The sequence below is a fragment of the Plectropomus leopardus genome, chromosome 20, assembly GCF_008729295.1.
Source record: "Plectropomus leopardus isolate mb chromosome 20, YSFRI_Pleo_2.0, whole genome shotgun sequence".
NCBI lineage: Eukaryota > Metazoa > Chordata > Actinopteri > Perciformes > Serranidae > Plectropomus > Plectropomus leopardus.
Window position 1 is genome coordinate 612,636 of NC_056482.1, and position 17,058 is coordinate 629,693.

General features: G+C 37.3%; 1 protein-coding gene across 1 annotated transcript in view; it reads left to right on the forward strand.

Moving 5' to 3' along the window:
- The window catches only part of megf10 (multiple EGF-like-domains 10), a 79,954-nt gene that overhangs the window by 36,703 nt on the left and 26,193 nt on the right, over nucleotides 1-17,058 (forward strand). The window contains exons 6-7 of the mRNA XM_042509621.1: nucleotides 11,149-11,395; nucleotides 16,249-16,369. Of these exons, the coding sequence (XP_042365555.1) occupies nucleotides 11,149-11,395; nucleotides 16,249-16,369 (368 nt within the window). The remainder of the gene's footprint in view (nucleotides 1-11,148; nucleotides 11,396-16,248; nucleotides 16,370-17,058) is intronic.

Here is a 17,058-nt window from a genome sequence, read left to right on the forward strand (position 1 = left end):
ACAAACACAACGTGTACTGTATAACCAGCAGAGTCTCTGCGCAACATCCTCTATTTCTGTGAACTTTCACCAATGGACCAATAGTTTTTCACTTTGTCATGCTTTGAGATCTGAAACATTGCATATCACAGTTCTTTTTTTGTGGTGTTCTTCAACATGATTCCATTAAAGTTAAACAAATCTAACATAAATCTTTTCCACAAAAATTTCAACTTTCTGCTCCTCATTCAACTGGTTTTATATTGAGCCCCAGAAACTCACAAAAAGGCAGAAGCTAGTTTAATGTGTCAAAAACATCACTACTTTAAAAATACTCTCTTTTAAATATCTAAAATGAGAAGGGAAGGCTTTTATTTTAAAAGCAATAAGTTGGAAAATAAAAGATATTCTTGTTCTTTTGCTCCAATGATTTGATAAAGTAGATGAATTTTGACTTTTTTAAATGTCTGTAAAAGCTTCTGAAATATATAAAAAAAAAATTTTTGGGGGGGGGGGTTGGGCATAAAATGTAAATGATAAATACTAATTAAATGTTGGAAAAATCATTTTTAAAAAAGATTTTAAAACAATGCATGAAAACTTACTGAAGAAAATCCCCCCAAAATATTGGTAAAATGTCTGAAAATTATAGTTAAATATCAAAACAATGTCTAAATAAGGTAAAATATCTAAAAAATATCTATTTTAAATTGGATAAATAAATCAATCTTTTACTTGCTCATTTTAAGTTTCAACTACTTACTTATATTTTATACTCCTCCTGAACATTGGGGGAAAATGATAGAAACCTCAGGAAGAGTGGCAGAGGATGATGAGGGATCCGTCTTCCAGGATGGACAGACGTGCAATAGATGTCGTAAATAACAATTGAATTACATAATGACAAAAAGCCATTTAAGTAATTGATTTAATTTGATTGGACTGAAGCTCACACTGGTCTGTTCCTGACAGTGTGCATGTAGTGAGAATTGGTATTTTAGTACTATTGATGTATTTGGTCAGAGTTCTTCTTCCATCACCTCAGACTTAATTTATCCTTCACAGGAGAATGTCAGGTTATACTCAATCTGCAAAACATCACAGCCACTCCCACTGTCACACACTTGATTTCTTCATGGTTCCCGTGTGGATCATTTGAACTTTAATCCAACCTGACTTGGATGCAGATTCTTCTCTCTCTGAGTCACTCTGGCCCTCTCAGCTCCCAGTAAGGTCACTGTTTCCTCTAATTCCCCCCCAACACCTATTCTCCTGTCCCTGGACACGGTAGAGTTATGCAGTGTTTTAATGACTTTAACAGAAAAACAGAAAAATATTTTACACTCTGGTCCACAAAGGCAATGTTTTTCTATGTTCTTGTGACTAAATGAGACCAGGGCAAAGCACAGATGGAAAAAAAATCATGAAGTTGCATTTACTTCTATTTACACGTATACAAATATTTCCTATTCCTCAGAGGTCTGTAGGTTTGTTTTCCTCCAGAAAAAGCACACATTCATCACTGTAATCATTTTTTCATGTTATGCTGACTCCAAAGTGTGAGTCTCATTCTGTTTAAGTATTTGATATCATTTTAATATCAGTAGCCCTGTCTACACAGAAATCACACTACATAGCCACAAGAAATTCCCTTTTTTACGCCTCTTTTGTATTTTTCCACACAACCAAACAAAGGCAACATCATGTTGCTCCAGCGTGTGATTTTAGATAGCATGCCTGCAACGCACAAGCAAAACAGGCATGACGGGCGTGATGTTTACACAACAGCATCTAGATTTAATGTCACATATCCGTTGGCAGAACTTTCTAAACAATAACATGTCAATAACCCTCATTTACCGTTTCTGTTATATGGTGGCTGATCTCGTCCTGTGCTTGGAGGGTAAGGAGCTCCCCAGTCTCACTGTTTCCCCAATTTTTTTCAGCTATGTTTCTTTTTCTTTGAGTTAGCTGGTTACTGCTGCTAACTAATTTTTAAATTCCTCAATGTGGATGATACACATGACATGTCATCAAAACATAACACTCGGTTCACCCATGATCTTGTCCTGCAGGCTGTCCCTTTCACGGAGACTGTTTCGGTGCTGTTACTTCCTCCTATGCTGATTTCAAGGCGAGTCAACTATACAGAACAGCGAGGCGGCATAACAGCATGATATTTCCACCTTGAGAAGGCAGTGTAAAAGTAACTTACAGTGTTACATTATCTTTTGTCCAAAGCAACATGTATGAGTTGGGCTAAATATCTTTTACCAAAAAAAGAAAAGAAAAAAATCTGATGAATTCTCATTCAGAGCTCATAAAATACCACTGCAATGACAGTGAACCCCTTGCGTGTGCATGATACGCTCCTGGACGACATCAGTTGAGAACATAGTTGGACAGAACCCATGGCATTGTTATTATATGTTGTTGGATGGCACCTGCTGCGTCAGCCTAACGCTTGGATGGGCTGCAACTCTTGAGAAAGTGGCTGGATGTAATCTGTCACATGCACATGATACACCACAGAATAGCATCAGGTTGAAATGCTGCCAGTAATGATGTAATAAAAGGAGTACAAGAGTCCCTAATGGGCAGTGGATGGGTCCTACAAACCCCAAACTTTGATGCAGGAGTCCAGTCTTCGCTTTCCCTCTGAATGGTTTTTTTTTCCTACACCATACCATGCTTCTCCTTCCCCTAACCATCCGTGCCAGCATGTGCATTTGTTGACGTCTTGGCGTTGGTTGTCATGTGCTTGTGTTGTCTTAACATAACCACTTGCTGTGTAATCCCACCATGTGCTTGTGTTGGTATCACGTTGGCAGCATCTCGGAACGTAAAACCAGTCGCGAAAGGAAACCTTAAAACGCAATATGCAAAGCGGCAAAATGTTACATCTGGGGATGGTAACATGTTGGAGGAGCAGGAAGCAGCTGCAGAGTCAGTCAGAGGCAGCAACAACCCAATTCTAGCCAGCACAAGCCACACCGCCGACTCCCAGCCAGATCGGCAAACTTTCTGTTGCTGCCGTTACACAGGTTAGACCCGACACTGGTGTTTGTGCTGGCCATATTCAAATTTCTACAGCTGCCAACAGAAGGTCGGTCTACAGAGCTGCTGCCCACTTTTCTCCTGGGGAGGCAGTCCAAAGCAGCGGGGAGAATGGCGGAGGGACTGTGTGGTGACTAGCTAGTGCTTGTCTCTTTGTGGCCTGAACAGAGAGCGAAAGAGTGTTTAAGGAGAGGCTGAGTGAATGAGTTGCGGGCAACTCCACAATGATGATAAAGATAAAATAAAGCAATGTATAGGAAACAGTGTGTTACCGTATGAAGCACATGCACATGCCCATGGTCATCTGGTGGGAGGGGCTTAGGACATAGTGAGGAGAGCTCATAATACATCCATGGCAGAGCTGCAGGGGGAGGGAGATTTTTTTTTTTTAACTTTTTGCCATTTTCCAGAGTTCTGCCTGCAGCTTTAAAAGCCTGGTTTCCTTGTGTTAAGTGATGAGAGTTGTATTGTATAATGACAATAAAACTCTGGAGGAGGGAACAGATTCCCATTCAGCCTGGAAAACTGGAGGAATGCTACAGATGTTATTTCTCACTGGGAATCCTCCATATCGGTGTGAAAGGCGTACTCTGTTCCCATGAGTGCACCATGCCTGGTAGACTGGGTAATCACTAAATAGATGGAAAAACATCCCAGTCCCAATCCCTCCCCAGTGTGGACAGTCAGAGCTGAGCCAACTCTCAACAACTGGCAGCTCGCTTTTTTTTTCCTTTTTCCTTTTTTGTACGACGTGCTGTGTCGGCATGGAAAACAAAAGAAGATACATGTATGCAGAAGTTTTACCGTACCTGATAATGGCACATGAACTCTGGAAAGCATTCTGAGAGTTTACAGACAGCCTTGTGACCAAACGCTGGCACTGCCATTTTGCATGGGCCAATGAAAGAGAACAGTCTGTTCTTCGGCGAGGAGCCCCAAGCTTCTGGAGTTTAGCCTTTCTTCAATCTAGGTCAGGTTTCACAAAGGTAGCAGGATGGCAGATTTGAATGCAGGAGGGTTTCACATGTGCATCTTATTATCTCTAATCTCCTCCTCCTCTTTGTCCCCAACCCCTCCTCCCTCGGTGCTTGCCACTGTTTGTCACACAGGCCCAGACTGCCCGAGGAAAGGGAAGTATGCACTTTCTACCAGGTCAGAGTGAAGCAGACTAATGCAGGAGGAATAAAAGGAGCCTGTTAATCACTTGAACTACTTTAGAACTGTGGAATGGTGGGAGATGGCTGTGTTACTCTGCATGCTGGGCACATAAACAGCAGGCTGTGTTTATGTAGTGGAGGAAAAGACCCTGAGCTCAAAGGAAATTCATTGATATTTAAACCAAATTACCATCTTTATGGCACTGTTTATATGAGTAATTGTGGTTGACAATAATAGTACATGTCATCAAAAATAAAATAAAAAAAGGATTTGAAAAAAATCAAGTTTGACAAAAATGATCTCAACTTAAGCTCCATTTATTAGCTATAGCTGGAGCTTTCAGTCTCATCTGCTCAACATCAGATTTCAGCCATCTAGACCAGAACATCAAGGAAAAGCCATAATGTGGGCATGGAGTTAGGCTTTGATTTGTTTGTCAAAATACTGTCCCCAAAGTTAATGAGGAAATTTCTCTTTAATGAAATTTAACCGATGCTTTACAAAACTAATAACTGACAATGCAAAAGAATCATCATCTTGCAGTGGGATCCCTCCAGCTGCATTACAGCGATCCAGTACTTTCCCTCCCCAGTTCCTACACAAGTACTTCCAGTCCTCTTACCCAGATCACAACCATATTGGACCTCAGCCTACATTGTGATTTCATAGGCTGCTCTTATGCACAGTTTTTACATATACCTATGAAAAATAAGACACAACAAGTTGTATATAATCCACTTTATCATGAGCCAGTAATTCATGCAAATCCCACATAATTCAGAAGGCTGATTTTTCTTTTCTAAACTTAACCTACATAATTTTACTTGTCTACACTTGTCCCATGTAACTTAACTCACTTAAACCAAACATACCTGATAGCTGCCTAAACCTCACTTACATTATTTCACTTACCGATGTAACTGTACTTCCCCAAACCTAATGTACATAACCCTATTTACCTAAACCTAATTTATGTAATTTTACCTGCCTATGTACCTTTACTTGCCCAATTCTAACCTACATATTTTTACTTGCCTAAAACTAAACTACATAACTAATCTTACCTAAACCTAACCGAGGCAACTTTACTCGCCTAAACCGAACCTACTTTAGGATGAAAGCCGACTGTTGCATTGCGTCAGGTCTCCAGTGTCTTGGCCAGAAAGTTGTATGTGAACATACCTGCATTAGCAGAAGTAACTCTTCACACCAGCAGATGATGGTCGTCTGTAATTGTAGTTCAAAAAGGGAAACAGACACTAGTTAGCTAGTTAGCACATTAGCAAGACAATCCAATGCTGAAAGAACAAAGCATATTTCCAGCGCACCAGTGAGCCATGACACAAACCATCAGGATATGTTTCTGCAAAAGAGCTCATGGTTATAGAAAAACAATCTTACCCTGTTTACCTAGTTTTGGCCTCACTCTTTCTTTCTAAGCACCGTTTTTACTTCCTAACTTCTGTTTCTTTTCTCGTGCGCTGAGCTGGATGGCCAATAAAAGTGATTTCAATCACCAACAGGCTCTACCATCTCCGACCTAGATGTAACAAGCTTAATTGGATGAAAAAAAGCTGACAAGGGCCAACAAGGGCCAATGGGGCCGGACACTACAAAGCCACTGAGGTGATAGATGCTTACCAACGGCCCAACATAAACTGACAGTCAGCTTGGTGTGTCAGAGACTTAATGTAATAGTATGGAATATAATGGAATAGGTCTATGTGTTTCGGTAAAAGGCTCACTTGTTTTGATGAACCAACAGATAATAACCACCAACTCTGCAGTTCCCCTCAGATCTGCAGAGCCTTTTTTAGCCTCTTTGAGGTTCTTATAAAGCCACTGTGCTTTACTTTTGATACAGTGAGTGAGCACCGAGCAGCAGGCGGACACAGTCAGAGACCAGCTGGTGAACATAGTGGATCGTTGAATAGTTACAGACAGATATGTTTCTCAGGAGTTGGTAGAGACTAAACGCAGAGCTAAAAGGAGAGTGAATATCTGACTTTTATTCATCAGGTGGACTTAAACACAACTATGAATGAATATAATGCTCCTCTGTGTTTGCTGAACGTGTAATTGGCCATCTGTGTATGAAAATGTTTGCCATAACAATGAGCTGGTAGTATCTGAATGTTGTGCCTATGGATTATTCTGCTGTTCCCAAGTGTCCAATTTTATTATAGTAATATTTTTTATTGTTGCTCTTGTTGTTGTTATTGTATGTGCTAATCATATTTATGTTATTCATTTTAGTAATTGATTCAAAGACATGATTAATTATTTCAGTGAGAGCAGTTTGAAAAGACTTTAGTCCCACTCTGCTGCTGTTGCTCATGATGTGATGATGTATCTGCTCTCTGGATTACACCTTAAACACATCCAAAAAGAAGGTCACATCTGTCCATAAACCACAAGACACCATCACTGCAATCGTTTCATTTTCCTGCATTTACCGCTGTGTATATTCTAGTCAGAGCAGTGAAGCCACAATCAGCTGCAGAGGTCAGTCACAGGATCCCACACAGCACATGGGAAACCGTTTTTATTTTCAAGCACATGGTACTGTTATGATCAGAGATGAAGCTCTTGAAAGCTGAAGCCAGCTGTTGGCTGTGGGTTGAGATGAAGTCAGAGATAAATCAGTTTTTGATTGAAGATCAACTGGTGACTGGTTCACATCTTGGAGACAAATAATATTTTTTAAAAAAACATCTATAATAACAATGTTATCACAGCATATGTAAGAAGTTTGATGAGAGTGAAATATATTCTTGACCTTGGAAAGAGTAGTCCAACAACAACAACAACAACAACAACAACAACAACAACAACGATGACGAGTGTTTTCTCATGCTTTCAATCCTAACTGTATTCATAAGTGGATGAAATTTGCTCACAAGTTCATAGGTTTCCAGAATTAAAAAGATATCCTTTGAAAGGATTTTTTCCATCTGACGTCAATACAAACATGAGCAGTCACACAGAGGTTGTAAACAAATCCTCAGTTTATGGTCACAGTTTACAGACCCCCTTAATGATCATCTGTACTAACTGTAGTTTGGTTAGTCAACTCCATCAGAATCATGGATGAATGCATGGATGCATGGATGCATGGATGCATGGATGCATGGATGGATGGGTGGAGGGATGGATGGGTGGATGGATGGATGGGTGGAGAGATGGCTGGATGAAAGGTAAAGCGTGGTCACTTGTATAAATTGTACTTTAACAGCAGCTTAACAAGAAAGACAGAGATAATGTGTACAGTAGAATGCTTCTCAGCAGCAGCTTAGTAGTTTGAAGTATACAGTATAGCATGAATGTAGCATTAGATCAGAAATATGAATGACGTATTAAGTTTGTTGAGTTTGTGTTTTGATTGGTGCCTTGAAAGAGGTCAAACAGGTACTTTGTAAAGAGGTATAGGCTCAAGTCACATGACTTTTACTCATTTTTTTGTAACTTAAGCATAAAACATGCAACTTACTTGCAGCATGCAATATCACTTGGAGTATTTTGTAGCATTTGTATTGAAATTTATTTTGCTTATTGAATATATGTTCACAATTATTTTTGGTCATATACACAGTATTTATTATTATTATGTATAATTTTATGTTTGAAATTAAGTACATTCAATTAAATTCAAAACATTTTCCCAATATGAGATCAATTTTATACAACAAGACAATACAGAAACACACACAATTCATTCTGATGTGGTTAGTTGTACTCGATGCTATTTAAGTGCAATGTCAGCAATGTTTTAACAAATAAATACACATCTTATAAGTATTCATTATTTTTCTAAAGTCAATATATAATTCTTCACTTGTTAGAATGGCGCTACATTTAGTGAAAAGCCTATTATTGTGGTAATGGGACTTATGAATGAAACTGAATTGAGTTTTGACTTGTTTAGAGCTTGAAACTCAAAGTTTGAGCACTTGGGATTTGACTTGGGATTTGACTTTGGATTCAAGTTCAAAAACAATGACTTGGGCCCACCTCCACTTTGTGAGTAAAATGTCATCATAAATAATACAAATGTCAGCCAAAGCTATTATGTATGACCAAAGTTTAAATAAATTTCAATTATCCCTTAACGGCTCATGACCTGCTTAACAGTTAGCACGCTACAGTGCTACAAAAAGACACAGTGTAACTTTTAAAGTCCTTATCTAAACCTTCAATTTGTGACTTTTTTTTCCTCGTAAAAACATCTCACTTTCCCCTGAACTTAATAAAGACTGCCATGACGCACAGTGCCATAATAACAGGTCTGCAGCCACTGTAAACCTCTGACTGACTGCTGCTCTGCCCTCTGTCTTTGCCAGGCCCTGAGCGGGCAGAGGCAAGATATGACGTGACAAGATGAAAGGCATCTAAAATAAACATGTGGTCCAACACATTCTCAGGTTTACCAGCTCACTGTGGCTACACAGAAGCTTCATATGCTAGTGGTGATGGGAAGGCCAGACACATGGCACAGCTTGGTCATGTGTAGAAGGTGTGGTCTGATTAGGGCAGAAATCCAACAGCCAGAGGTTAATGAGGTGGGTTCAGGTCGCAGCCCGCCTGACCACACAGTCTTTGGGAGTGATTGAGTTTCTGGCTGTGTATAGATTCAGATGGTTTTCATTTCAGTGATGAAGAGCCGGCTTTGGTTTCAGCCTAAAGAGTTTGTTGATTGATGTTGTGGTGGCACACTGCTCACTGTCAAATCTCAAATATGGTTTAGGAGGTGCTGTAGCTCATAATGGGTCAACATCTAAACAATGGTAAATGGAGTTGGACCATGTGAAACCTTGCAAGACATATTTCAGCCATGGTGAGCCAATGCAAAAGACCTTAACAGCAGCTAGAGGCGAGCAGCTTACTGATGGCTGGTGTAAAGAGATGCCTTTCACATGCTGTTTCACCCTTTAAAACCTGAGCTAATTGGTTTCATATCTGTCATGACCAACTTTCAAGAATTCATTAAAATGTGACAAGAAATAAACTAAAAAATGTTTTTAAAAAAAGAGGGGAGCGTTTTTAGAAAATTATCAGAAAAATAGTGAACAATGTCCCAAAAACTAAATGTCTGATTTCTAAGAAATTTAGAATTAAATTTTTGTTCCCGAAAAGAAATACAATTATATCTATTTTTAAAATTATTATTTATTTATTCATTATTTATTGCACTTTTTATGTCAATATCTTGTTTGCTGTTGTTTTTTACTTTTTATTTTATATCTTCAAGTAACTTTCTTGGATTTTTTTTTTCAACTAATTTTTTGGGCCAAGTCTAGTTAAGTTGTTTGTTGCCTTCTGTCCATGCCTTGGAAAGACATCAAACCAATTTGCTCAGGTTTTAAAGGGTTAGCACCAGGTTTAACCTTCAAGCAGCATTTACAGTTGGACTCCTGATGAAGCAGATCCACCATCAGTTTAAAAAGGCTGTTCTTTGTCACAGAGTCACTTTAAAAATAGGGTTGCACTGCATTATGGGTCACTGGAGAACAATTAAGAGCACTGACCCAGAAATATAACAGAGCAAACTGCAATATGAATAGCACCAATCCTGCATCTTGTGTTAACACGTTGCCATGGCGATATTTCAATATCTGTCATGAGGTTTGGTGTAAAAGGGTCTCACAGTGCAGGCTGAACGTGGGACTGTTGGTGAAAAGAGGTTCTTACAAGGTTTAATACTCTGGGAAGATCTTTATGTTCTGTCTTCTTCGTCAGGTGGTAGAATGACAAAATCAGCCTCATGCAGCAACGTTCTCTTTAATTTCTCTCATATTTTCTCTTAAATTTCTGGTAAGAGAAAATATAAAAGACTTCAACTCCAGATGCAGCTAACATTCTTATCTGTCCAAATCTGCTCTGACCAGGTGTGCTCAGTGTTGAGGGAGGGTTTTGTGCTGTGTGCAAGGACATGTATTAAAGTATTAAAAGTAAAAGTATGCATGTGCAAAGTTTTAAATACATTTAAATAAATCAAAGTAATTTAAATAATTAGAAGGGAAACCAGCCAGTCATCATACATACAGTATATATAAGAAGCTTGAATCATGAAATGTTTTTGCATGAAAAACAACTTAAACAATCTTTAAAATAGTTGCCAAACTTTTTGATAATTGATTGATTAATTGTTTAAGCAGCACTTTTATACTTTCATACTTTTGGTTTGTGTGAAAAAAATCTTAATTTGTTAATTACAAATAATAGTCGTGGAGTAAAAAGTACAATATTTCTGCTCTGAAGTGTAATGGAGTAGAAGAAGAAAGTTTTATGAGATTAAAATACTCAAGTAACGTAAAAGTTTAGTTCAGTCTCAGATTTGTACTTGAGTAATTTTTTTTAGTTACAATTAAGCTCTGGTCTGCAGAGGGACACACAGTTACTGAAATTACAGTCATTGGGAGCAATTCACCAAGTATAATAATATGTTTTTAGCCCTGAATTTTAATAATCTAGTCATAATTCCTCTAATACCTGAAACTAAATTTGATTAAATGATATTAATGCATTTGTTTTAAATGTTGTTTAATGTTCCTCAAATATAAAATTTATTTTCCTTGTCTTAGATAACAATTTGTGGACTGTGAAAGCGAGATGTTTTTCTCGTATCTTGGTAGGAGCACTGTGGAGCACTGGTAAAATGTTGTCTTACGTAAGAGCAAAGTAAAAATGAGAAATGGTGAATTCCAAAAATCAGTCAGTACTAACAAAATAATAATAAATCCTGGATATGAGCAAAAATAAGAGAAAATGTGTTTGTATATTGTATCTTGCATTAATGAAAACATGAGAATAACGTGCACTCAAGGCTCGTAGTACTTGAGCTCTCCACTTAAACTTGGCAACAGTCGGGAATAACGACCTGAGACCTGTGACCTGCGCCATGCTACGTGTGAAACAAGAGAATCTAAATCTCCTTTTCTTTCATCTTCCCCCCAGCTTGTGACAGTAACCACTGGGGTCCCCACTGCAGTAACAGATGTCAGTGCCAGAACGGAGCCCTGTGTAACCCCATCACTGGAGCCTGTATCTGCACTCCCGGGTACAGAGGCTGGCGCTGCGAGGCCCAGTGTGAGCTGGGCACCTATGGAAACGGCTGCCAGCAGAAATGCCAGTGCCAGAACGGAGCCGCCTGTGACCATGTTACTGGAGAATGCAAGTGTTCACCAGGATACACTGGAGCTTTGTAAGTCTGAGGAGAGTGTGTGAGAATGTGTTTCCTGTTTCTGATCCCAACAGTGACTTTAAATTAAAAGCTCTATGTTCACTGAGAAACACTGCTCAGGCAGCACTCAGTGTTTTATTCTGTGCTCCTGCCAGTGTTAACATGTGTGAAAAATGTCTTTCCAAAGCCAGCTTTTTTTGATGAGATTTTGATTTTGCCAGAGTATGAGATGATTTTTTTTTTCAATAAGACTTTAACCCTTTAAATCCTTGAGCAACATCACTTTCCTTGTTCTGCTTTTGGACGCCTTTCACAAGTATTTCAACTTTTGAACCAACTTTTTCCATTGTATTTTATTTTTATTTATTTATACTAATTTGGGGTAATTTTCTTGTATTTCTTCGTAATTTTTGCTAATTTTGGCATCATTTCTTTGCTCTTTGTTCATTGCTCATTGCGTTCTTCTCCTTTTTGAAATAATCAAGCAATTTTGCACAAGTTTCAGAGTTAAAGGTTCCATATTAGAAGTCAGATTTCCATGTTTTTTCTTTTAGAAAAGCTGGTGGTGTATACATTTTATGAAAGAATCAAACTGCTTAATTCACATAATCCCTTTTTCAACCAGTATTGAACCGGTTGCGATTTAGTTTATGCACCTAATTATGAATCATCAGAGCATTTTGACCAAAAATTAATTGGTTCAGAGCCTAAAGAGTTGGTTCTCAGCTTGAACCAATTTTTTTTCTTAAGGTGCAAGCCGTGATGAGACCAGTGGGTGTGTCATTCTACAGGTAAGAAAGACAAGATGAAAGAGCAACAATAGAGATGTTAAGTGAGAAATCATCAGGGAAAAGAAAGGCACGCAGTGGCCTCATTAACCCTTTGAAACCTGGATGGACATCAGTTTTTCTTGTGCTTCATTCAAATGCCTTTCACAACTATTTAAATCCTTGAAACCTGAGCAAACAGGTGTCATTCTTTTCAAAAACATGGACAAAGCAATGAGCAAATTACAAAACTGGTAAAAGGTGACACGAAATACACTTAAAATTAATATAAAAAAAAGAGAGAGAGAATTATCAGAAAAGTATTCAAAAAAAGGGAAACATTTCCAGAGACTACCTTTATAGTTATTAGAATTATATATTCAAAATATGTTACAGAATATATCCTACTTTCTTCACACTTTTTTTCCAGTTCATTTCCTTGTATAGTTTTGTTTTTCACTTTCCCTTTTTGCTAATATTCAGGTAATTTTCTTTTTTCTCAATTTTTTGCAATTTTTTTGGTAATTTCTTGTTTCTCATTGCTTTCTTCCTGTGTTTTTTTTTAAAGACATTGAGCTCAGGCTACAAAGGGTTAATAGTAGGTTCATGATTTTTTTTTGGATAAAACAAATCATACCAACAAACGTTTGAAGGTAATAAATGCGATCTGCCATCTTACAGTAATCACCTCTTTAGATCAAGACGGCTGCAGGTTTCAGAGCAAGCTGCTGCAGATTCTCCCCTCTGTAAGAACTCAGTGCATCAGTATTTAAACTTCATCATTTTGCTGCCCATCTTCTTGAGGTTAAGTTAGAGATTCTAACTTAACCTCAAAGTTTATAGCCATCTAGAAAAATTCCCTGAAAAACTCTGAGCAAGACAGGGACAGAGGCTTTGGTGTTAGTGAGGAGGTGTGGGTGACCCAGTTGTGAGGAATGATGCTTTTAAAAAAAAAAAAGAAAAGAAAAGATGTGATTGGTTGTCCTTGTGTGTGCCTGTAAGGTGTGGATACAGTGGAAATGAATTTGTGACACAGTATGAGACATTGAGAGCTCTGTCATCATGTGATCATCAGCGGTGGAAACTAACAAAGTACATTTTGTTAAGAACTGTATTTGAGTACAGTTTTTGAGTACCTTTTGAGTACCTGCTTTTCTTGAGTATTACTTTTTAGAAACCCATTACTTTGACTCCACTACATTTGAAAGGCAAATATTGTAGTTTTGACTCTGCTACATTTCTATGAAGGCTTTTGTTACTCGTTATTCATTTCCTTTGAAGTCAGTGGATGATTTTTTAAATTTTTTTATTCAAAATGCAGAACAAAAACTCCCACACACTGTCCGCTTCCCTTGCAATTAAGAGTGAACTTTATTAACATTGTTTCGGTATAAAGACCTTCATTAGGTTATCATAAAGTTCTTTACATGTCTTTGTATGGAAACAATGGGAGTTTTTCTTCTCCTTTCCTTGGCCCTTGGTCCTTTCCTACACCCTTATAGACCTACAGGTGAACAAAAGTTTTCACTCTGTGACTTAAAACACAAAAGCCCATATACTGTGATCATGCAGTTCTGCGTTGGTTGTCCCGTTGTCCCGTATCTCTACCTTGTGCATGCACCGTGCACAAACATCCTCACAGCCCACAAGAACTCGCCATTCAACAAGCTTTTCATTCCAAAGGTTCTACAGGAAGTCAGTGCATTCAGTGGCTTGTTTTAGAGTCATTAGTATGTGTGACAATATACACTGTATTATGACAATATACAACAATGCACTGAGATAAAAAAAAAAAAAGTACTTTAAATATTTAGACTAAAGTAATAATTTGACTCAGCAACTCTAACTATTATTAGAGTAATATTTGACCAGTAGTATCTAAACTTTGGCTAATAGAGTTGTGTATATTTTTCCAGTCGCCAGATAACTTATCTTAGGGACCGTTTACATGCATGAAATGTAAAACTTTTGTTTGTTCCAGAGTGTAATGTTTTGAAAACGCAACACCTTTTTCTCGCGGTGTAAATTATGTGAGAATTATGACATCACGGCCACAAATAATGATGCACAAGTAGGAGGACAACAACAACAATGCGGACCACTGAGCTGTGTTTGTGCTGCTGACTCTGCTGAGTTTATTAACGCTGTCTGTTCTCGTGTGTGCGGTCTCCATCGTCTTCTTGTTTGTTTATACTCACCGCCGACTACTTGTCTGGCATGCATACTACAGCATTTACAGGTGTTTTTGCAGATCCGTGTACACAAGGATCATTTTCACAATGTTATCATATTTTTTTTAAATGCAAAGGACAGACTTTTTCCATTTTTAATGGGCTGCTTTTGTCTCAATGTGGCCTTAGTGTTGTAGCATGATAGCGTTGGCTGAAAGATCTGAGCTCATTTGTAATGAGATCGAGCACACACATTCTCCCTGCATCATCTCATCTATAGCATCTGTTTAACTTACTTGGAGAATATTTCTCCTGTCTCTCCGTCTTTCTGCCATTTGCACCTTTGCTTAAGAAAGTTTCGAGCCTCTTGAAAGGCCTCCTTCCTGCTCCTGACTTCTTTTTATTTTACCCTAGAAGCTTTCTTAAGGTTTAAGATGCTTTGTGAAAAACTTTTACATTTACTAGAATCATAACTGTAAAAGGATATTTTTAGCAAATGTCATAACTTTCATAATTTTCTTGGAATTTTGAATAAGTGATTCTTTGTACTCAGAAGTTTTAATGAATAAGTCCCCAGGACTTCCTGGCAGAAGAAATATTGTATCTCAAAGGGACCTCTGGTAACATAAAAGTTATTGCTAATTAATTATTGTGAAGTTATATAAAACATTTGGATGACACTCAAAATAACATCTGCACAGATTAACCCCTTGAAACCTCATCAAATTGATTTGATTTCTTGAAAAAACAAGGTAGAAGGCAATAAGCAACTTTACAAAAAAAAGGCCCAAAAATTGGCAAGAAATTAGTAAAAATGTTACAAAAAAAACAAACAAACTGAAAATAAGCCAGAAAAAGCCCCAATTAATTATCCTAAAAAATGCTGATATTTAAAAAATGTATATGTATATGTATATTTTCTCCTGTAACATTATTTAAAATATACTATTATAATAACCATATATGTAGATTTATGGACATAAATAAATTGAGCTGATAATAATATTTATTCAGTGGAGATGTGATGGATGTTTCGATGATGAGCTGCAGGAAACTGCCTGACCACACTTTCATGTCACTTCTTTACTCAGCCAGTAGTGCTGAAACTAGTGAATAAATAAATAATTTATTATCTTTCTCATTTTACAGCTAAACAGTTCACTACAATATGCTTCTTAAAACATTTGAGGAGAGAAATAGGCAATGCAGTAACAGAATCTTGATTCATAATTGATCAGAGCTGTCTAGTTTGAAAGTTTGACAGCACTTCATATGCAGTGACTGACATGATTGACAGCTGCTTTAGAGATTCCCCTGCTCTGGTTGGTTGTTTTTGATGACGTGCGGTAATTTAGATTCAGACAACTTTATTATTCTACCAGGGGCAATTTGTTTGAACAGCTTCCCGTGCACACATACTTTAACATACAGTAACACATAGACACATAAACAGATGAGTAATAAATAAATGTTAGATTTTGCCAAAAAGTTCAGTGTAATAAAGGAATCTATATACATATAAAAAATTAATAAATAATAATCAGATGATAATCAGTGTAAAAAAAACTTAGAGCTTGTGAATATAGCGACAGTTTCAGTGAATGTGTATTTTTGAACTTATCAACTACATCTTTAAATTTGAGAATTTGCCTTTTTCTTTGTTTTATATTATTTTAAATGTGATATCTTAATGTTTTAACCTGATGGTCAGACAAAACAAACAACCAGATGATGTAACTTTAGACTTTTCACAGTAACATTTTATACATTTATACTTTTTGTTAATATAAAATCAATGAATGAATTAATAAAGAAAATAATGGTAAATTATAGCTCTGTTTACCTTTAATTGTTATTTGGAAGAGAAAATGAAAACCCTAAGTCTTGAGCAAGTCCAGTGACAAATAACCAGACGCTGTTGTCTTTTTTGTCCTAGCTGTGAAGACCTGTGTCCTCCAGGGAAACACGGGCAGCAGTGTGAGGAGAGATGTCCCTGTCAGAACGGAGGAGTGTGTCACCATGTGACCGGAGAGTGCTCCTGCCCCGCAGGATGGATGGTACGCTCCCATTTTTTTTTTTTTTTTTTTTTTTTTTTTTTTTTGCCTTTTAACATTAAAAAAATGGCTTATTGTCATGGTTTCTGATCATTTTTAGAATGTTGTGCAGCACAATATCTTTAGTACATAACATGGGCAAAATACCTTCAAATTAATATTATTAATGAACTATGTGAGAGGTATCAGAGGTGGTGAGGGCAGAACAGAAGAGCAGCAGCAGACTGAGCATTAGACAAACCTCATTAAAGTGGTGAACAAGAGCAGAGGAATCCTCAGACAGGCTGTCACAGACAGCTGAACCAGAGGGGAGGACGTCATGATATGTGAAGGAATGAGCTGCTCCTTAAGCATGTTTGATAAAGTTCAAAGGCTCTCAGAGATTCAACAGAAAGGCACCAGACATGAACATCACCCTCCCTAACGGGTTCAAAGCCCAATTATCTTTCACACACACAGGAAATACTCTAATGATGGATTTCTGCTCTAAATGCAAATATATATATATATATATATATATATATATATATATATATATATATATATATATATATATATATATATATATTTTTTTTTTTTTTTTTAAATAGGATACTTTATTATATGTTTTTTTTTTTGTATGTGTGTCCAATTCCAATGGATAAGGACACAGAATTCACCTAACAGTAAAAATGACAATAAATGGTCTTAAT